Here is a 22,954-nt window from a genome sequence, read left to right as displayed (position 1 = left end):
GAGTAAGCCTCTGTTCTCAGTGCAGTTCATCAGAGCATGCTATACCTCCTTATAGTGGACAGGCTAATGCAGAATATGTGCACTGCTCAGTGTCTCAGCATCAGCATAGCTCAGAGTGTAATTTCAAGTTTAGACTTGGCACCCCTTGTCCCATGATGGCAAGAACGGTTCTCGTCTTGTTAAGTTGCCTACTGAAGTGGTTTACGCCACAGAGATGTCATCTGTTCCACCACTATTGTGTTGGACAAAACATTGAAGATCTGTCTTGTAATGGTTACCAAGCCAACAGCACCAGCTGATGGCCACTATTCACAAATTATAGCTCATAGGAATCCAGAGGAGACTGCAGCAGAAATGTAAATGTGTACTTCCTGTTTAGAGACAACTGGGAGAGCCGTATCAACCCAAATAGTATGCAGCCATTCACACACACTCATTTGGCCCCTAGATGTCCTTTATTATCAATACTACAAACTCCCAGCACCATGTTGGTGAATGAAGCCGAGCAAGGGAACACCCAAAATGGAACCTGTATGAATGATGTCAAGTTCTCTTCACTAATCAGTTTAGAATTTGTCTGATACCATATGATTGTAACAGAAAAATTGGAGGTGGCCAGGTACCACTGACACTTTCACTTGTTTGGTACCATGTGTTTGGCAGGAAGGTGAATCAATTGTGTTTTGGGCCAGTATCATGTGAAGATGTCAGATGCCTTTCAATTTAGCGAGGATAATTTTTGGGCTGTACAGTGTGGAGACTGTGTCCTCCTACCTACTGCCCACCCTAAAGGCAACATTTTAAAAATGTGTTTTTCTCTTTAGACAATAATGCACGAGTGCAGTGTGCTCACCTTGTGAACACTTTCTTCCAGGAGTCAGTAACCAACAGAATGGAATGGCTTGCAGTATCTGCTGACATAAATCCAATTGAGCGTGCTTGGTACCATCTGAAACTTGCAATATGTTATTGTGAGAATGCTTGTCACATAGTGGATTAACTCAGGAGGGCAGGGTTGAAGAGTGCAAAGCTTGAGAAGCAATGCCTCAACCACCTTGTGGGCATCATGGTAAGGTGAACCCAAAAGTGCTACTATGTGTGAGGTGAGGTGGATAAACCAGTATTGAATGTTAACCAGCAGCAGGTTTTGACTTCCCAGATGGGCACTGTTGAGTAGACTTCTTTACTTTTGTTTTTATTTGGCAGAAAAGTTATCTTTTTAGTTTCATAAAGCTTTCATTCAGTAATCGCCACACACTTTCACAGATACTACTGGTGGTGTAACTCTTTTTTGAACAGTTTATATAGAAATAGAAACATGTAAGATGTAAAGCCATAAAGCTAAAAAATGTTAGAGAATATTACTAGTAAATGAATTGTTAAGATCTGAAACAGATAAATGATTAACAAATTGGAAGGAGCTTATACATGAACTGAGAACATCTGCAATGAGAAATGCATCTTCTGCATATGGAACTAATTTCCTCTAATACAGTGGTTAGGACTTAAAAACCCAGTTGGGTTGTACTCAGTAGAAAGAATAAGCAACCAGGAAATCTATCACAGTATTCAAAAAATATCAGGAGCACTGATGATTTGGACATTGACCCACTTCAGACATCTTTACAAAATGAAATATGGTAAACTAGAAAAAGATATTCAAGAATCAGATTTATCAGAAATAAATTGGTTAAATATAAGGCTTTAACTTTGCAAGAATTCAAGACTAAGAAAACAAAAAAGCAGGATCAGTTTGGACAAAAAGAAAAAAGATGACAAACAATGACGATGATGCAATGATTGAAGAACTGGTGACAACCAAGAAAGAAGATAACTGAAATTGGATTTTGATCCTAGTTGTTCAGGAAATCATTGTCAATAATAATAATAATAATACTAATAAACATCTAGATCTTTGAATTTTTCTTCCTTTAATGAACACTAGATAAAGTTGGCCATCATTTACATCCAGCATCGTACCATAGGCTTTCCACACCCCATTTATTGTGGTTTTCTTCATTTCACACATACATCTGTATTGTAGTAATTAGAAAGGCAACACTGCCAGACACCCAAAAATAGTGCATTAAAAATGAATGCTAAACTCGGGTGTCTGTTGGCTTTGCCACACACTGTACCCTGAGGTATTCCATGTTCTTCGCTTAAGGCAGACAGTGCAAAAGAAAGGATTCCATCGCTTTTATAGTCAGTACAATCATTAACGAATTTTTCTTACACATCTTTATTTACTCTCTTACAACAGTGTCTCAAAACAATGTTCCTATAACCAAAATTACTGTTTTGTCATATTCTATTGATGTCTTGTGGACTACAATTGTTGTCAGTAGCAGACTTGGTGAGTTGTAATGCTCTCTCATTGTGCATGTGGTTTAACCTAGATGAGCCATACTACATAGCCATGGTATTTTAAGAGGCTTATGCCTCCAGCTCTTCGACCAAAGTTTAATAATTTTTCTGGCATTTTGTCAGTATGAGGGGCTGGTGTTGTCGAAGAGTCGCTCTCCATTGCTGATGATAGTCTGTCAGCAGGTAGCTGTGGAAGCGTCAACAATTTTGCATTTTATGAACTTAGGCCCTTTGTGACAGGAAATCATCCTTCACAGATCCAAGAAACCTTTCGTCCTGGTTTGGTGGGCAGAGAACTATTTTAATTTGAAATTTACAGAGGATTCTGCCTATTTGTATGGATGTTGCTATCATGTGGGAGGAAAGCTGCGAGTTTTAGCACCATACTATCATCTTTAGCCAATGACCCTTTTTTTTTCAGTTGATAGCACCCTATTAATCTGCAAAATGTAAGATCTACTTTTACAAAAAACGTGGATGTGCTGTAAACATTTGTCAATAGAGCACACAGAATTTCCAATTCAACCTGTTTGCCTAAGAAGCTCACGCACATCTGTTTTTACTGAATACACCTTCTAGTATCTAATTGTAAGGACCACTAAAAAGTGTTCATTAAAAATAGATTTGTGAGCTGCTTAGTCAAGTGTTTGAATTGGATACTTTGTATGACCCTATTGACAAGTAATTTGAGAACACCCAAGGTTTGTGAAGGATGAAGACAATTTAGCAGTTCAGAGAATGTAGGTACAATTCAGTCAGGGTGTATCTAATACAGGTTGAATGACACAGAGAGCCATGTTTCTTTCCTTGTCAGAACATCCCAGCATGGAAAGCAAACAACTTTTTTTCTGTTTCATTAGTGCAATAATATATTAAGAGTAGGTGCTGTAAAAGCTCTATCAAATTATCTTTGTCTTCATAACACACTGTTAAAGAATTAGAGACCTCCCAAAAAAGAGAGGGGGAAAAGTTGGCTCTTCCCTCATCTTCATTAAAAAATGAGAGAGAGAGAGAGAGAGAGAGAGAGAGAGAGAGAGAGAGAGATATAGTTACCATAGAGAGAAAAGAGCAACTCCCTTCCCCCCTCCCCCTTCTCCCCTCCCCTACCCCTCCTTTTTTCAAAGCGCACAGTCTGCTATTGCTGAGCATTGTATATCCATCAATAATGTGGTGGAACATGATGAAACAACAGTTTTGACATTGGCAGTTATTGCATTTAAATAAGAAACAAGCCTAGACTGTACTGTCTATAAAAGTATAAAACCAGATCACTTTTATCTCCTGTAAGACCATACTTTTTTTTCTGTATACAGAACTGTATTATGCAAGAACCTGGTTGTATGCTGTTTTGCCGCAATTAAAATTTATGTTACATTTTCTGTCAGCTAAGAGTCGCTTCTCTACAGCACATTATTTTTTAGTCACTTTCTGACCTGAGCCCTCAGTCTGAATTGTTATCATCCACAGTCGGAACCATTTTAGAATTATTTACTACAGTATGAGGTCTGTTCAAAAAATTCCGGAATACACGTAATTTCACACCAATGGTGTGTTGGAGCGAAATGCAGTTGGCACCCCTGCACATGCCTGTGTTTAATATGTAACTGCTGAAAGTTTCATTGTTGTATGTCTGTTAGTTATTGTTCAGTGCCATACCAAGTGGAATGCTGTCGCACAGTTTGCAAATTTTGATAGGACAGAGTTAGAGGAGCAATGCATCTGCATTAAATTTTGGGGGAAACTCAAGAAAACCGTTACAGAGACACATCAAATAGTGCAGGGAGCTTATGGTGGTGAGTGCTTAAGCTATATTCAGTGTTACGATTGACACGGTTTAAAAATAGCCAGACAGAAATTAAAGGTGACACCCTTGTTCAGGACGCACTTCGATGTCTACTGACCACTCTCATGTCACTAATTGAAGACTGACTGCCTGAGAGATTGCAGAGGACTAACATGTCAGTTGGGTCATGTCATGAAATCCTGACACAGCATCTTTGACTGCATCATGTTTCTCCCACAGCTCATGAGTTAAGACTATTACCTCGCAATCTATGAAGAGCTTTTATGGGTCAGGAAAGATTCTCAAAGACCGTAAAAGCTTGTCAAGTCAGGTCAAATGTCAAAGTGATGCTGGTAGTTTTTTTTTTAATTCGAAGGATTAGTTCATCATGAAAATTTGTCCTGTAGGGACCAACAGTTAATCAATGGTGCTCTCAGGATGTGTTACGAAACCTGTGAGAAAATGTGAGAAGGAAATGGCCTGAAATGTGGCAATACAATTCATAGCTGTTGCATCACGTTGCTGCGCCCACACATTCGTCCCTCTTGGTGTGTGACTATTGCACAGAAAATGAAATCACAGTGCTGCCGCATCCTCTGTCCTCTCCAGATCTGGACCCTGCGCACTCTTTTAAAAGAAAAGTTGCAGACAGGGCTTTGCGCAATCTAGCAAGGGGCATGTCAAGACTGTGTATGGAAGTAGAAATGGCATTGGGAGCGGTGTATCATTTGTGGAGAAGAGTTTTTCGAAGGAGACCAGGCACAGTAAGTAAAAGGTAAGTGTAGAAAAATTTTGTGGACAAAGTTCCGGAATTTTTTTAACAGGCATTGTATAAGGCGTGTCATTAATGTACAGGATGAACCCGAACTTCACTGACAAACTTTCAGAGCTTGTTCAGGAATAACATACGATTAATTTGGTTTAAGATATTCACTCTCTCTGGATGCTTCTTACAGAGTAATAATGTAATTATGATTTATTCAGTTCGTTACTGCAGTTACATTTGTTTTTTGTGAAAATACAAACTCAACAGTGAAAAAGCATGAAATATGCATTAACCAAAATGTACAACACGAAACACAGAGTAATCCACCTGCTCTCAAATGAAAGACTGTACTGTGATGGGGTTGCCATCATTGCAGTAACAGCTCGGCTAGTATCATTGCGCCACTATTCCATTACATTCAGTGAACACATACACAATATCCACATTGAAATAAATGGTTGTAGCTGCATCATAAGTTGCATTAAGAGGTTTTTTTTTGTGACTAGTTTTGGATGTCCATTTTCAAACCATCCATATTGTAACATTAATTGACCCTGCAGTGATGATTGAAGTGGCACTTGGTGGACTCGGCAGCTTTAAACAGGACAGACATTGAAATTCTCCAGTGTCTGCCCTATGTGGTCTATTTACTGTTGTTGAGCTGGCCATAGTACCGCTTTGATCATCACTGCAGGGGCAATTTCTGCACGTAGGTTTTGGCTGTATTCTCGCATTTACAATAGGCTGGTTTGAAAATGGACAGAGGTATCACCATCAAGAAATAAAAGATACTTTTCAATTAAAACTTATGACAGAGCTACAACCATTTATGTCAATTATAAAACAAATTGTGGACATACGTTTCACCTGCAGCATGCCGTAAGTTTGTAGAGAAGCATATTGGCCAGCTCTTCATCAGTAAACCTATCCACACAGTTGCATATTAGTGTTCAGGTACAACTATCACTGCTGGAAATACAAACCCAAGACAGACCAAACAGTACTGAATGCAAGCTTGAAGGCAAAGAGTAAAACAGGTATTGCTGTTGTCAACAGCAGTTACCACAAGCAAATGGAAACAGTACACCTAGCGCATACTGTCAACATTTACACTATTGTGCTCTATATTCATTGCGAAACATACACAAATATAATTGGGGCAAGAAACCAAATGAAATGCTGTAACTCTGTAACAAGCTGCTGGAAACTATGGGTCTCTTTATACCAAAATACTCGGAAAGTATCCCGGAACAACCTCTGAAAGTTTGTTGGGGTTCTGGCTCATCCAGTATCTCAGTAAACATGTAGAACTACTTCCCAAGTCACATTCTGGCTCATTTCCTGTTAAGTGTCAATATAAGGCAACCTTATGCTTGCTACTGGTCAGATGAGTAAACCAGCTGAATACCTTAATCAAAATGTTCTAATTTATTTATCGGTACATAAGGACCTTTCACAAAAATAACTAAGATAGTGATGTGTCATTGGCAGCATTCTGTTCATTAGAATCTTTCAAGTAACCTGATTATTTTACATATTCCTGACATATTATTGATTGAACCAGCAACCAACGCAATTAGAAAAATTACTTTCTTAAGTCAGTAGTCACAATTTATTATTTTGTCCTCCCACCTCCATTTTTTTCTATACCATACTGGTAAAAATAGTCTGGATGTTTAAATCATAGGATGGCATGATGATAATGATTTTAATTATAGACTAAAGCAAGTAATTTTTTTCTGTTTAGATCACATTGTTGGTATTTTGTTTAGTGTCTGAATTGTTCTCATTTGAGTGCAAAGTGGTACAGTTTTGTGTTAGTTTCTTCATTGCCTCATTCACAGGAGCAATGATGCATCACAATACTGCTTTGAAAGTAGGGACGACTGTAGAACTATTGAATCAAGTTTATTGAAATGATGCTGTGGGAGAAACAAAGTGTTACAAATAGTTTTCCAAATTTAAAATTTCTGTCCAGTCATCCAGATTTAGGTTTCCCATGATTTCTCTGAATCGTTGAAGACAAATGCTTGGATGGTTCCTTCGAAAAGGACTGCTGATTTTTTTCCTGAATCTGAGCTTGTTGTTTGTTTATGGGATGTAGAACCCTAAGCTTCCTCTTCCTGATTCAGAAATAGTTATCAGTTTAATTAACGATGATGCTTGACGAGAGGCTACTGTATACATTAAAAATGAGATATTTTTTGTGCAGGGTCAGTACAAGACCACATCTGCATAAACTTTGATGACTTTTGTGTGGGTTGTTGACCTTAAACTGGTATCTTCCGATGGTGTGGAGACCAGTCTTCTCCAGAGTGGTTCTTTCTCCATGTGTGTTGTTCACATTGTGCCGTAGATTTTTTTTCTATCTTGGTTGCTGTTGACTGATTCTTCCCTTGACGGAAAGTGAAAATTGAACATTAGACAAAGGTAAGTGGGAACACTTTTGAGTAAAATAAAAACAAAGCATAGAAGACAGTATGAACATTTAGAAAGTCTGACTGCATATAGCCTAATGGGTAGAGCTGAGCAATGCTCAAGAATGAAGAATAATCTTAGGAATGCCAGGGAAAAATGGGCACAAGAAAACACTTTTCTCCTTTTCTGTTCCATTAAGGAGTAACGAGTAAGTAGTCCTGTGTAAAAGTGATACATCATCGTACGCCTCATCTACCAACTCTGTCAATCATTTCTTCCAACTTTCCACTTCTGTCCTTCCCTCCACTTGTTGTAATCTTTTGACATTTTCTCCCTTTATCCTCCTCCATATTTATTTCTGCATCTGCAGTATTTGCTTTTAATATAATTTGTATTTTTATTGTAGACCTTTTTGTTTGCTACTTTCTGTGTTTCATAAAGAATGTTCTCCATTCTTTCTCTTGTGCTAGCAAAATTGATGACAGTGTTAATTCATGGTTTCCAATTGCTTTCACTTCCTTTCTAAACATCTTATCCCTCCTCCATAATGTTGATTCTCCCTTATTTTCACTATTTGACTCTATCTTTTCTGTGCCATCTTCACAAAAAAAGGGGATCTTGGGTTACAGATGGTGTATTTAATTTTTGTTTACGTCTGTGAAGAGGGCCGTGTTGGTAATACTGTGACATGTCTGAAATGAACCCTAGAATGCATAACCAGCATCCACTGTATGCTACAGTTAATGATTCCCAAATTAATTAATGTGATACAGTTGACAGAAAAAGAACTAAAATTGATTGAGAGACAGACGTAGCACCTTCTGTGGGTACACAGTTGAAGAGTGTTATATTGCCATCCACTTCAGCTTTCAGTGCAAAATATTTTTTTCACTTTTAGATAACGAAGTTGTGAAGAATATAAATAAAGTATAAATTAAACCAGAGCAATGCCCCGACAATGAAAGGCAGAAAATAGTTTTTATAACAGATACATGACTGATGAGCATGATCATAAGAAAAACAATGAACTTAAAATGACGTTTGTGGGATGAACAGCTGCAGTGATTCAGTTTTAAGCATTTGATTCGTGCCACATCTGCCTGTTACAAAAAAAATATTTTAGTACAGACAGTTTTTAAAGTATTGTTAATTTTATGATGAAAGCAGGAACTATTAATATAAAATGTTGCCACTACACAGGCATCGTGGAGTGCACGAATAGCACAACTGGAGACACAGCTTGGTCGGTTATGCAGACAGGCTGCAGAGGAGGGTGCCGAGCGCCGCCGAGCTGAAGGGGAACGAGATGCTTTGCTTGAACGTATTCGTGCACTGGAAGTCTTACTGGAGCAAGCACGTTCTACTGGTCGCCAACGTGACGAAACGTTGGCTGCAGTGCGCCAAGAACGTGATGAACTTGCAGCTGAGATACGTGAAATGCGTGCAGCACGCCAAGAGCTTGAGCAGAAACTCGCTGCACACACTGTGAGTCAAAATGGATTTACTTCATGTGAACCATTAAGAAAAGAGTAGTGCGTACTTAACTAAACTGTTGAAGATCTGAGAATGGGGATTTAATTCTAATCAAAACCCTTAACATTACTTCTCGTGCTTGAAGTGCATGTGCATTCCGGTTTTTATGGTAGGATTGCATCATATTTATTTTTCAACTTTCCTCTGTGGATAAATTTTGTGTAAGAGTGTTTCATTGTGTGACTTCACTTTGTTGGCTGTCTAAAATGCTCTGTTGTTGCTTTTGGCAAAACTTTCAGTAATGTGTTGCATGTGAATTCTTCTGTTCTGTACTTGATTTTTAACATGGTTTCATGTTAAGTGCTTAACTTATTGCTTTGATTCGAGTTTTTCCTTGTCTATCTAAATGGTTTTGATGCTATATCTTGCATCACATCTCGAGCATTTGTAAAAGATACACACATAGTTGAATTGTTACTCTAAGCTTTCATACTTCACTACCGTGAAAGTTGTTTTCAAACAATTTGCAGATCATTATTTTAAAGTAGCATTGGATTTTTCCTTACTGTGCTTAGCAGTATGTGCTTTTTGGTAAATCAAAAGAATTTGGTTGCTGTAACTTGTTAGAAACTGCTATTATTAAAATTACTCACACCACTTGTAAATGTTTGTGTGATGTGAAATTACTGACAAACAGCAGAATGTAGTGTGGTGCAAAATACCTCTGTCTTCTTCCCCCAAAGAAAGAACTGAAAAAGAAGGCCATTGCTATAATCTGTTTGCAATATTGTGCTGTTTGAGCTTTGTTTCTTTGTGTCTGCTTTATTGTGTTGTATTTTATGTTAGTGAAGGGAGCTTAAATTTGTAGTGGTTTATTCCTGACTCTTCCTTTAGGCAACATTGGTTTCGTACGGCACCATTGTGTGATGGGTGAAAGTAATGTTTTGTATTATCTTGTTGTTAGTGAAGTTGCATTTGTTATTTCAAATTGTCACACTATTTATTTGCAGGACGACTTCATTAAGTGTTAATTTTATTACTGCTCACTTCAAAGTACTTCTTATCATTTGTGTTATTTGCACTCAGTTATGGAACCCACTTTTATGCTTAACTTTCTTGATTTTTTTTTTCTGCTCTAATTCAGCTTAGGTCACATCCTCTGTTAAACATTAAATAGATGTTGGTGAAATGTGCAGTAACAAGCTCCACAGCTTAGTGTTATGTGTAGTTAGTTCATCATTCTCCTCCATGTATTTGATCGTGGTTACAGAATTATATTTAGTTACTCTTTGTAGTTCTGATATAGTGATTAAATTTTAATTATTCTTGTTTCAGAGTAAATATGCTAAAGACTTGATGGGATTGTCCTGAAGGCTAAATATGCCGTGATGTAGCTATTTTATTGAAAAAAAGGAAGAGTGTTTAAAACAATTAGTTAAAAGAATCAGAGGACCCGTAAAAAGCAAAATGTGAACCACATGGCCAACCTAATGAATGGATTTCTAAAGTTGTATTAGAATCCATTCCACTTGTGGTGGGTGTGATAAGAACTTACTGACAAAAGTATAAAAACTTGGACCAAATTTTACATGTGGAGAACAGGCAGTATAATAATCGTATAAATATGTGGTGTTGAAAGTGCTATTCTCAGTAGATTTCTTCCACTGTTCAAGGAATCTGTGTTAAAAGGGGAAGAAGTGTCAGTATTCACATGTAGTTAGAGGGGATGTCCCAAACATCCATTCTGTTGGAGGGTTTTGATCCTCTGGTGAGTTTTGGCTATTGGCAGTGATGCAAGAGCTGTTGGCCTATGTTTTGCATATATATTGACATTTCTGTCCTCCATGCTGCTCCTTGCTATGCTACTCCCCCCCCCCCCCCCCTTTCCCCTTCACCTAAATTTGAGAACTAGTTTGTAAAATATTTTGTTTCTCACTCAGTTGTTTAATCCCAGAGTAGTAATTTTAGTAATCGAAGAATAATGGTTTAAATTAATTTGTGTGTGTAAAACAGATAGTGATTTAAAGTATACTGCAATATCTCAATTATATTTACATTGACATTTCTGTAATTTCTTCTTAGTAGTCCTCAGACCTTTCAATCACATTACTACTGAATAGAGCTAGGTTGCTGGTGATAACCTATTATCAATTTTATGTATGGTGGTATTCTACATACCATATATGAAGACATGGTCGAAGCACCAACTTAAGTATTCATATATAAATTATTGGGGCGTAGTAAAGCTAACACTAAGACAGAGAATGTGACAATTTTGGGTTTTTAAAACCAATTTCTCTTTTGGTTGCTTCAAGGGAGAAAACAAAGAACAACATGGGAACATTTTGTTTAAAAAAGTTGAAAACTGATAGTAGCTGTAACATTCAGAACTTAGGTTGTGAGAGGCACAGGGTTTGATATGGAACACAATTAAGGAAATGCTAAAGCACATGAGAAGTAATAAATTTATGTGAAAGGAGACAAATATTTCCGAAGTTGTAACTTTTTTCAACAGGAAAATAAAATTAATAATGGTAGAAAGAAATGAATCAAAATGAAAAAAAGGCAACAAAAATAGAGTGCACACATACTAACATTCTTTTGTTTCTAAAAGTGAAGCCATCAAAAACCGTGAAGTGGCTGAATGTCTTCCAGCTCCCTTGCCTGTCGGGTTATGACTATTGATGCAGTGTGTTATCACATTCTATCGTTTTCACTACTGATGCCATTCTTACTGTTAATACATGAGTCTTCAGCAAATGAACTGTTTGCAGAAGCACCTGCATGACAGTGGAGCTGTTTAGAAGCACTGCAAAAATTACACTTGGACTACTCACCATCCAGTCACAACCAAGACAGATAGATCATAAAACTGATTTTGTTCTCAGTACTTTGCTGTAAAACATGCCTCATGGCGCAGCAGCGAAGCTTGTGAGAATGTTTCACAAATTTTATTTGAACGTCACACATTCCTAATTCATGTAGTTCTGTTGGCTTGCTTAATGCAAACCTATCACTGTTAACATATTGCTGTTTTCACCCCTGGTTTTTTTTTGCACTCACCACTCTTGTTTCGTGCTCCACATATTTATTATTCCTTTTATTACTGCTCCTTTAATGCACTTCCTTTTTCCCCACTTCATCCCTCTAGTACTTGTGATGCCTTGCAGTTACTTTCTGTTTTCTGAATAAAACTGTGTAGAAATCAGTGTGATATACTATTATTACACCATTCTACTTGCTTTCCCCCCTCCACCAGAATCCTGTTGGTAAAGCCTTTTTGCAGATTGATTTAGTAAACATGGAACTGTCTGTCCCTGCATGAACAGTCTAGGTTTTAGTTCTCCTATTATTGACATTTACTGCTTACAGTTTCTCATATTTTTGGTTCTCTTTAGTTTCAGCATCATAGTTTCCTCTCTCTCTCTCTCTCTCTCTCTCTCTCTCTCTCTCTCTCTCTCTCTCTCCTGCCCTCCCCCCCCCCCCCCCCCCGCTCCTCTACACACACACACACACACACACACACACACACACACACACCCTTAAACAGTTTTACTTGTTTGAAACTATTAGCATCAGACTTTATTCTGTGGAACACCTCTACTGTTATCTTGGTGAACCAATATGTATTTATACAGTCTTTGTGCTGTGGCAGTCATCTTTTTCAATTTTTCCTCCTTTTTCTCTTCATCTTAACATCCTGTTCTCTTTGATCACTTACTTTGTAACTGTTGCCAGCTGTAGTATGAGGTGGTTGTTGTTTTTGTCCTTCATTATCATCCATTTACTTATCACATCTGTATAAGTCCCAGTTTGAGTCGGATTCTTCCCAAACATGAATGAATTTTTAGCAGTTTTCACTCTCTCTTCCTCTCATGAGTATTGCTCATTAGTTGGGTACTCCTACTTCAGCCTATCTCTTCTCTGTTCATAGCTGTTCTGCTTATTAGTTCACAAAAATTCTGTCGGGGGAAAATTCTGTCATTGGAGTTAACAAATTTGCACTACTTCAGTGTTTATTATACATCATGTGTTAACAGACTCATTGTTCACATTTTTGAATACATTGTTGTAAAAGGAAGAGTAGATTATGATGGTGCAAATATCGCTCAGAAACCCTGATTCTTTTATCTGTGATTGACTTGCCATCCTTTTCTTTGTCTTCCTTCCATGGATATCTTTCGATTTTGTTTCTGAATCTACGTATGTATCTGTGACAGTTTTTGTTATGCTACTCAGGGTTGTGGTTGGGCCACTAATCTACATTAACAACATATTTTCAGTGTTAAATAAATGAAAACTTTTGCTTACATATGACAGAATGTGCTATTATTTACACATAAGTAAGAGTCAAAATAAGTATCAAGTAAACACTTTACAAGTTATTTATTTCTCATTTCATTTTTTGTTTAAAGTGTTTAATGTTTTAATGAAAAACTCATTAAAATAATGATTATGTAATGCATGTCCAGTATTAGAAATTTACTTGTCATTTCTCAAGGTGAAAAAAAGGAGAAGGCAATAGGCTTTCACATTGTCATACATATTTTCTCATTTTTAAAACTACTAAAAGATTTTTTTTTTTTTTTTTTTTTTTTTTTTTATGTTACAAGTTAGTTTAGCAGGTTCTTTTGGCTAAAAATCATTTAATTTTTTTTAAAAATTCTGTTCTCTAGTTCCTTTTTATTTTGTAGTAGTGAAACATCGTAATTTTCTGTAGTTAGTAATGGTTTTGTTGTTTAAACATTTCTTTGGAAAAATTGTTTAGTTTTTGTACCACCACTGTATTTTAATTTTCAATAAAATGTTCATGGTGAAATGGTGGGTTATTATTTCTAACACCTTTTAATTGTGTTTAATCATGTGCAACATACTGTAGTTACTTTTGTATCTTTCACAACTAATTTAACACTGATTCACCTAAAGAACCAAAATTGTAATTGTGGCCACAAATTTTTCATATTTATTCTTGTCTCAAAGATAATAGGAAAAAAAATTGAGAATTGTGTGTATTTAAGGCACCTGAAGTTAATGACTGGTGTTTATGGTATTCATGTACTACTGTATAGTGTAGTGAAAGGTAAAATAGAGCATTTCTTTGAAACTTGTGCAGTTACTTTTTAGAAATTACAAGACAGCCATTTGCAATGACTACAACTGCTGTTTGCTAGTTAGAAATTTTGAATTGTGTGTAGTATTGTATCACATGTAAAGAGGATATTGGTGGGTTCTCTCTCCTGAAATAGTGTTTATTTATGGTAGTTGATACAAAACTTTAAAATCACAATCATATTCAGTAAAAACTGAGAAATCATCAAATCCACAATAGTTTTTGCAAATAATTCATTGTGATTTCTACATTATATTCATCCCCCAAACTATGTTTAGAATAATATTTTCTTTTTATGACATAACATCATTTGAAACTCCTGGCCAACTTCTTTGATATTTCATTGCTTATTGTGTGTGTGTAGTTTTTTGTAAGCCTCCTGTGGTCATGGACAGCAATGCAGGTGAACTTTTTTTTAAAACTGTGGGTAATACACTGCTGCAATAATTGCAGTTGGTGTAAAAAGGTAGAAAAGTCCTCCAATCATCTCTTGACACTTTCTTGTTAAAAAAGTTACCAATTTGCTACAATGTATGAACTTTTGTACGTACACAAACCTAGTGTCTCTTGGGGAATTAGGTCTCAAAGCTCTGTGTGACTGCATAGATGCATGTCGCATTAAAAAAAAAGTCCATCTTCTAATGGAGAGCTTTCTTTGAGACAAGTCTAAAATGTTTTTGAATGGTTTTGAATGTTCAGTAGCATACCCTAAATATTTGAGGAGACTTTGTATTGATGTTAGCCATTGCGAGCCACCAAGTTCATTCTTGGCTCTCATTTTGTAGCACTACAAACATAATTAATTTACATTCCAGTGTTTGACTGCTTACGTAGAGTTTTTGCACATGTCAGTAGAGGAAGAGGAGGGGTGGAGCACTGACAGGTGCAGACACGAATTGAGGCATGTTCAATAGTGTAATGGCCAAGGGCATCCACCTGTAAGTATTTTTACACTTGTTACGCAGCAAAGCAGTGCTCAAACGGAAGATTTTTTTGAATACTGAAGTGCTTTACTAAGCACAGTGATGTGCCCTGGACTTCCACCTACCTCTGAACTGACTTATACAGCCACTTAGAGGGGAACCTAACATTTCCACTTGCAATCCAAAACATGGTGCAACTTGACTTGGTATTTTTGTCATTGGTGATGGTGAAAGAAATGATAAGTAACAGAGAAAATTGGAGGAACAATGGGGATCAAACTCCAAACCTCCAGTTTTGTAGTCTGGAATTTAATCTACTGAGCCACTGCAGCGCATTTCTAGACAAAGTGTTAATAACATTTTTATCAAATAGAAACTACAGTGAGCCAAGGAGACAAACACTAGTTATAGAGAACTGCAGAAGAAGTAAACAAAATACGGTAGCATTCTATGTTTTTTGTTATTTAACATATGAATAATTTATTTGTGGGTAAATTTGAATGATCTATTGATTCGAATAATTTTGCAGATAGAAATTTATTCGAATAATGCCCATCTCTCCTTACCATTACATGTTGAGCTTCCTTCCTCTATGCTGTATTACAGTTGATATTATCAACTTACAACTCTCATTACAGTTGATATTATCAACTGTAATGAGAGTCCTATTAGTTCATTTGCATGATTTACTTGAGAGCCTACAGTGTAGCTGGATTGAAGTTTTTTGTTACTTATAAACAAAATCGACCATTTTAATGAGCTTTCATTTACAAAAATTTAGATTTCCATAGATAAATTAGTGACTTTCACTAACATTCAGTGTTTGATTATCACTTTACATTTCATTACACACAATCATACTCATTTGCAGTGTTGATGCTTGATAAATATCAGGTACACAGCATTGAGTTTTTCCATAGAAAACGTTGGAAATTGGCAGCTACAAAGAAATTCTTATTATAAATGAATTCCAGCACTTTCTGGGCCCATTAGTACAGCCATGTCAGTATTTTCCTAGACGCATGGCATGGCCACACACCTATTGCCCCCCCACCCACCCCCACCCCGCCCCCCGCACACACACAGTGAATGCGCACTGTGAGATACCGAGTGGGGGAAACTTCTAGGCACATGCTTCTGCAAAGTGTCTGAAGTGAGCTATGTGCTTTTGCTATACTGAAGCAGTGTTATACAAGACATTACACAACACTTCCTGATATGTGAACCTTTATTTAAGAGTATAATAGAGAGAAACATTCCACGTGGGAAAAATATATCTAAAAACAAAGATGATGTGACTTACCAAACGAAAGCGCTGGCAGGTCGATAGACACACAAACATACACACAAAATTCAAGCTTTTGCAACCAACGGTTGCTTCATCAGGACAGAGGGAAGGAGAGGGAAAGACGAAAGGATGTGGGTTTTAAGGGAGAGGGTAAGGAGTCATTTCAACATTCCAATCCCGGGAGCAGAAAGACTTACCTTAGGGGGAAAAAAGGACAGGTATACAGTCGCGCGTGCGCGCGCACACACATCCATCTGCACATACACAGACACAAGCAGACATTTTTTCCCCCTAAGGTAAGTCTTTCCGCTCCCGGGATTGGAATGACTCCTTACCCTCTCCCTTAAAACCCACATTCTTTCGTCTTTCCCTCTCCTTCCCTCTGTCCTGATGAAGCAACCATTGGTTGCGAAAGCTTGAATTTTGTGTGTATGTTTGCCTTTATTTAAGAGGTTAGATATAACTGTTAATCCTATATCAAGGGTACATTTAACTTATTTGTAAATGCAGCAGACATACTCTTCTTTCATTAGCTGAAGACAAAATACATTTTATATAATTTGTTGTTGCTAAGTTCCCAGACTGATCTCCATGAAGAGAATGTCCTGTGTGTTTTAATTTTGTGAGACCAGTGTAAGTCCTCAGCAGTGAAAGAGAAGGAACTGGGATGACTCCTTTTGATGATGGTACAACTGATTTTCTTCCTCATGTTCCCCCAATGCGAGCTTGTTCTCTCTCTCTCTCTCTCTCTCTCTCTCTCTCTCTCTCTCTCTCTCTCTCTCTCATGATCTTTGATGGAATGTTAAGCCATAATCTTCCATCTGTAGCCCTTTTTGGAAAGATGACAAATTTAACCATTCAGGGTACTGAATTACACTCAACAGTTCTTTTTAAATCATAAAAACTTGCACATAATTGTAAACTTGCACATAATTGTTCTCACTTCAGATATGCAGTTGATGGTAACCGAATACTGTACAAAATGTGACAATGGAAGTCCTTTCACCAGTTCTGATGAGTGTGTGTTTTTGAAGCTTTTAGCAACAGGTTAGAGTCTATGCTGTAGTAATCTCTTTCTTGCAAATCTACATCTACATCTACATATATACTCCACTAGTCACCAAGTGGTGTGTGGTGGAGGGCACTATTTGTGCCAAAGTCATATCTCCCCCCCCCCCCCCCCCCCCCCCCCAAACCCCTCCTTTCTGTTCCACTCGTGGATCACACGAGGGAAAAACAACTGTCTGAACGCCTCAGTATGAGCTCTAATTTCCCTTATTTTTGAATGGTGATCATTGTGTGATTTGAAAGTTGGTGGTAATAATATATGCTCTACATCCTCGGCTAAAATCGGATTTTTGAATTTAGTGAGCAGCCCCTTCCGTTTAGCTTCTTGCCTATCTGCAAGTGTGTCTCACTTCAAACTTTCTATGAGATTTGTAATGCTCTCGCGATGGCTAAATGTACCAGTCACGAATCTTGCCATTCTTCTTTGGAACTTCTCAATCTCTTGAATCAGACCCAACTGTAAGGGTCCCATACAACCATACAGACGAACAGTACTCTAAGACTGGACAATCTGAAGTATTGTAAGTAATTTCCTTTGCTGAAGGTCTGCATCGCTTCAGGATTCTACCAATAAACAGTAATCTTGAGTTCACCTTATCCGTTACTTGTGTAATCGGACTGTTCCATTTGAGAGCACTTCGAATAGTCACATCCATATACTTGACAGATGTTACCACTTCCAAAGACTGGGCATTTATTTTGTACTTGTACATTAATGGGGATTTTTTGCTTTGTTGTTTGCAGTAGGTTACACTTACTAATATTGCTATACTGCCAGTCATTATACCATGCATTTATTTTCTGCAAATCCTCATTGATTTGTTCACAACTTTCGTGTGATACTACTTTCTTGTATACTAGAGCATCTTGGCAAACAGTCTGATGCCGCTGTCAATACCATCAACCTGATCGTTTATGCAAATCGTAAAAAGCAGTAGACCTATTATGCTGCCCTGGGGCACACCTGATGTTACGCTCGTTTCTGTTGAAGTCTCCCCATTCAGGATGACATACCGGTCTTAGTCTGTCAGGGTGTATACGACCCGGGACAGCCGGGAGATTCGGGAAAAACGTGGGAATTTTTTCATCTGGGAAAAACCCGGGAACTGTTTAGAATTCCGGGAATTTTTCATTGTTGTTGTATTCAGTTAAATTTTTGTGATTTTGGCTGGTAAGAACCGATACTCAAACAAAGGATATTACCGTATCCCGCTACTGCAGTATAATTCTGCAGCAATAAAACATGAAAGAGAGAAAAAAAGAAAACGGAAATGAAACTTAAGTTGCAAAGGAAATGCGCCATATACAACAACTAAACACAGTGCTCAGATGAGCGTGTGCCAACAGCAAAGTGTGTCAGATGCTTTAGAAAGACTGTGCAACGCTTCTTAACAACAAATTGCCTCCGATGAGTGTGACGTGAAACTGTTTAAATTAGATTCGTTTGAGCAGTTACTGGCGGGCTCTTGGGCATGCGCAGTTGCTTCTGGTTACAGAAGTGTGGCTGGGTGCCACTATCTAGTATTGTCCCGGTTCGGACATATCGTAGATCCGGGGCTGATGCACAGAGCAGTCTGAGTTGTGGTGAGGAGATGCGTCGTCTCCACATGACCTCTGTTTAGGTTAAGTGGGTTTTTTTGTTTCCTCCTTGTTTCTTGCTCTCACATTAAATGAAAACGAAATGGATTTTTGTGGCCGGGAGCTAGCAAATGAATTATAATACGTTTGGATAATCACGGAAGGCTAAAATATGTTATTAGTTTAAGATTTTATGTCCACCATTCTGACAGTCAAGCATTAATCGACTTGCAGAACAATGAAGTTATTTTTGTTGGTTTGCTAAAGAGATTTGGCTTTTATTAAATCTTATCTGCTGAGGCAATCAATTTATTTGAAACAAAGTGTTTAATTTCACACTGTTGGCTACTTCCCACTGTTCGCTGCATTTCACGTTCAAGTATGACGACATGCAATAATAAACAACCAAACATGAGATAATACAGTACTGGTACTCCAAGAAACTTTGCATCCGAATCTGGGCATACGAATGTGCACTTTAAGCCGAGTTATGCATTTTAGCATGGTTCACAAAATTCTGATGCTCTTTTTGAAGTATCCTCTGATGTCTTGTTTCTTTTATCTCATAATGTATGATCTTTTAATGTTTTACATGTAGGAACATTGGATTTCCTGCGTCATCGTAGCTACGCAAGTGCGGTGATGCCCGTTATCAGGCGCTCTCTGGCAACAGGTCGCGCAAAAATGTTGCGATTCGTGGTTTGAAAAGTGTTACATTCAAAGTAAATTTTTGTTTACACAAGATGAATTTCTTAAATCACAAAGCATTTGACTCTCATTTAAAAATCAATTCTTTGAGGATGACCATTTAGAAGAATTTCGAGCCCAGAAGATCAGACATTTACATCGCTATTAAAAATTTACTGGTACATTTGTGTGATGCATCTTAAAGTGTAACATGCGCAAAAAAGATGAAAATTATATGTGGAAGCTTAGCTTCTCTTCCAGCTTATTAATTTTCTTATGTGAATGCTATGTATATTAATGTAAACCATTAACTTTCCTTACTTGTGTGTTCGTGCTACTTAAGAGTGATCTTGCTATTGACTGACTGCATCACGTGTCTCTTGCTGTCATCAGCTGGCGAGATCACGTGACACGACATGACTGGCTTACAAAAGAGAATCACAATCTCGATTTCAATGCTTCAGAAAGTGACATGCTGTGTTTGCTGGAATTCAGATTTATACCTTCGTAATATGTGTTGCTGCACATCAAAGGTCTTTCAAAACTTGTACCCCCCCTCCCCCGAGTTTCATTTTCTAAAGTGCCGTAAAATTCTACATCGGTATATAAAACCATAAACAATCAAAGGATTGATGAGTTTTACAGTGCCGAGGAAGAGCATACTGTCACTTAACACAGAAAAAGTGTATTTTAACCCGGGAGAAAGGGCATTTGTAGCCAGGAAATCCGGGAATTTTTTTTCTTTGTCCACGTATACACCCTGTCTGTTAAAAACCTTCTATACAACTGCATATGTCGTTGGATAGGCCGTAAGTGCACTCTTTTTGGAGCAAGTGACAGTGTGGAACTGAGTTCAATGCCTTTCGAAAGTTGAGGAATATGGCATCAACCTGGGAGCCAGTATCTAGAGCCTGTTGTATATCATGCACAAAGAGGGCCAACTGTGTCTCGCATGACCACTGTTTTCTAAAACGGTACTGGTTTTACTGCAGATGAGCTTCTCAGAGTCTATAAAGGTCATTATGTCTGAACACAAAATATGTTCCACGATTCTACAACAAATCGATGTCAGTGAAATTGGCCGGTAATAATGTGCATCCGATTTTCTATCCTTTTTATAGATTTTATGACTTGGGCCTTCTTCCAGTCGCATGGAACATTCCGCTGTTCTAGTGATCCCTGATAGATGATAGGCAAGAATATTTGTAGCATAGTCAACATAAAATCTTACGGAGATACCGTCTGGGTCAGATGCCTTCCTGGCGTCTAAGGGTCTTAACTGTTTTACGACCCCAGATACACTAAACACTATGTCAGTCATCCTTGCATTTGTTCAATAATTGAAAGGGGGAATGGTGCTGCAGTCTTGTACCATAAACGTGTTTTTGAAAGCTAGGTTTAGAATTTCGGCCTTCTGTTTACCATCATCCGTTACATTACCTGTACTGTCAGCAAGAGAAGGTATTGAATTATTTGTAGCGTTCATAGATTTTACATAAAAACAGAATTTTTTGGGGTTATTTTTAGAATCTGCAGATAAAATATTGCTTTCAAATGGATTAGTAGGCAAGAACATATTTCTCATCAAACTTCTAGAGAGATTTTGAACTAAAACTAATATGTACTTAACTGTGTATTTGTAGGTGGTTTGGGGCCTTCGATCTACTTCTGAAAGCTTATAAGTCAGCTTAAAAATGTGGCAATGAAAAAAGGAAGCACTATTGCATTTCAAAAATATTTTCTATGTTGTTACTTGACTTTGAATCCATAGTTAATTGGTAAGCAGGTAATAGCCAGTATTCATTTATTGAGTTTTCCAGAGAGTTTCATCACATATGTGGATGAGATTGTTCCAGTGGCTATTGCCCATCTCAGTTCTGGTTTGGAGGCAGGTGGAAGGCTTAAACCATAGGCACATATGAGTCTGCAAAAAGCTCAGTGGGATGTCTCAACCTCTATCAGGTGGAGAATTGTAGGGCACCATCAGTATGTCAGGTATGTGTTACACATAGGTAGCAACTACTTGAGTAGCAGAATATGTGATATGTACAGCTGGGTTATTGAGGTTATAGAAAGTTCTGAATAGGCCCAATTATCAGTTATGTGCTATCTTCAGAGTGGGGAATAAATGACCCTCCCAGATAACCGTACATTTTACAGCGCCACTTCCAGGATGAAAAGATGCACTTACCCTGGATCAAATCAACCTGGAGCGTGACAATGAGATTAGATTAGATTATTTTTTCGTTCCATAGATCCGTGCTGAGGAGATGCTCGTGGATGTGGAGCATGTCAATTAGTTTTATTTATTTATTTTTTTTTTAATTCTGAAATAACAATACTAATAGTATGAATACATACAATACATCATTTGTTTCTATTAAAAAATTCGTCAATGGAGTAGGAGGAGTTGGCCACTAGTAAGTCTTTCAGGCTCCTTTTAAACTGATCTTTATTTGTAACTAAATTTTTTTTGTTTGCTGGCAAATTATTGAAGATGAGTGTTCCTGAGTAGTGGACCCCTTTTTGAACTAAAGTAAGTGCTTTTAAGCCCTTGTACAGATCATTTTTGTTCCTGGTATTGTATGTATGAACTGAGCTGTTTGTTGGAAAAAGAGATATATTATTTAGGACAAACTTCATTAAGGAGTAAATATACTGAGAGGCAGTAGTTAGTATACCCAGTTCTTTGAAGAGGTTTCTACAGGATGTCTGTGAATTTACTCCACAAATAATACGTATTACACGCTTTTGGACTCTGAAAACTTTTGTTTGACTTGGAGAGCTACCCCAAAATATTATACCATATGACATTATGGAATGAAAGTAGTGAAAGTATGCAAGCTTTTTCATTTTTATGTCGTCTGTGTCAGCTAACACTCAAATTGCAAATACAGTTTTGTTAAGGCGTTTTTGTAGTTCTGTGGTGTGCTTATCCCAACTGAATTTATTATCAAGTTGTAATCCCAGAAATTTAAGACTGTCAACCTCTTCTATCTGCTCTTCTTCGTACTTTATGCATATGCTGGGTGGACTACACTCCACATACTATTTATTGCAATACTTGTGTCATCTGCAAACAAAACGAACTCAGCTTCTGGCAGTGTAACTGATGAGACATCATTAATGTACACAAGAAAAAGCAATGGCCCTAAGATGGATCCTTGTGGGACACCACATGTAATTTCTTCCCATTCTGATGATGACTGACAACTTAATTCACTAGTCCCTTGCACTGACACCCTTTGTTTCCTGTTAGCGAGGTATGACTTGAACCATTTTGCAGCACTGCCCGTGACACCATAGAATTCTGATTTATTTAAAAGGATGTTGTGGTTCACACAATTGAATGCCTTTGACAAATCACAGAAAATACCTGCTGCTTGTAATTTGTTGTTTAATGAATTAAGTACATTTTCACTGTAGGTGTAAATAGCCTTCTCGATATCAGAACCCTTCAGAAATCCAAACTGTGTTCTTGTAATATGTTATT

The 22,954-nt window shown here is 37.5% G+C and overlaps 1 protein-coding gene across 2 annotated transcripts in view; it reads left to right on the top strand.

Annotated features, from left to right (window-relative positions):
* Nucleotides 1–22,954, top strand: part of LOC124804988 (golgin subfamily A member 1) — a 122,847-nt gene that overhangs the window by 53,370 nt on the left and 46,523 nt on the right. Inside the window, exon 6 of one of the 2 annotated variants that reach the window (XM_047265385.1) lies at nucleotides 8,535–8,819. The exons of the other annotated variant lie outside the window; for it this stretch is intronic. Coding sequence (XP_047121341.1) covers nucleotides 8,535–8,819 — 285 coding nt within the window. The remainder of the gene's footprint in view (nucleotides 1–8,534; nucleotides 8,820–22,954) is intronic. 2 annotated transcript variants of the gene reach the window in all.

The sequence above is a fragment of the Schistocerca piceifrons genome, chromosome 1 (genome assembly GCF_021461385.2).
Source record: "Schistocerca piceifrons isolate TAMUIC-IGC-003096 chromosome 1, iqSchPice1.1, whole genome shotgun sequence".
Taxonomy (NCBI): domain Eukaryota; kingdom Metazoa; phylum Arthropoda; class Insecta; order Orthoptera; family Acrididae; genus Schistocerca; species Schistocerca piceifrons.
This window is presented reverse-complemented; position numbering and strand designations above follow the sequence as displayed.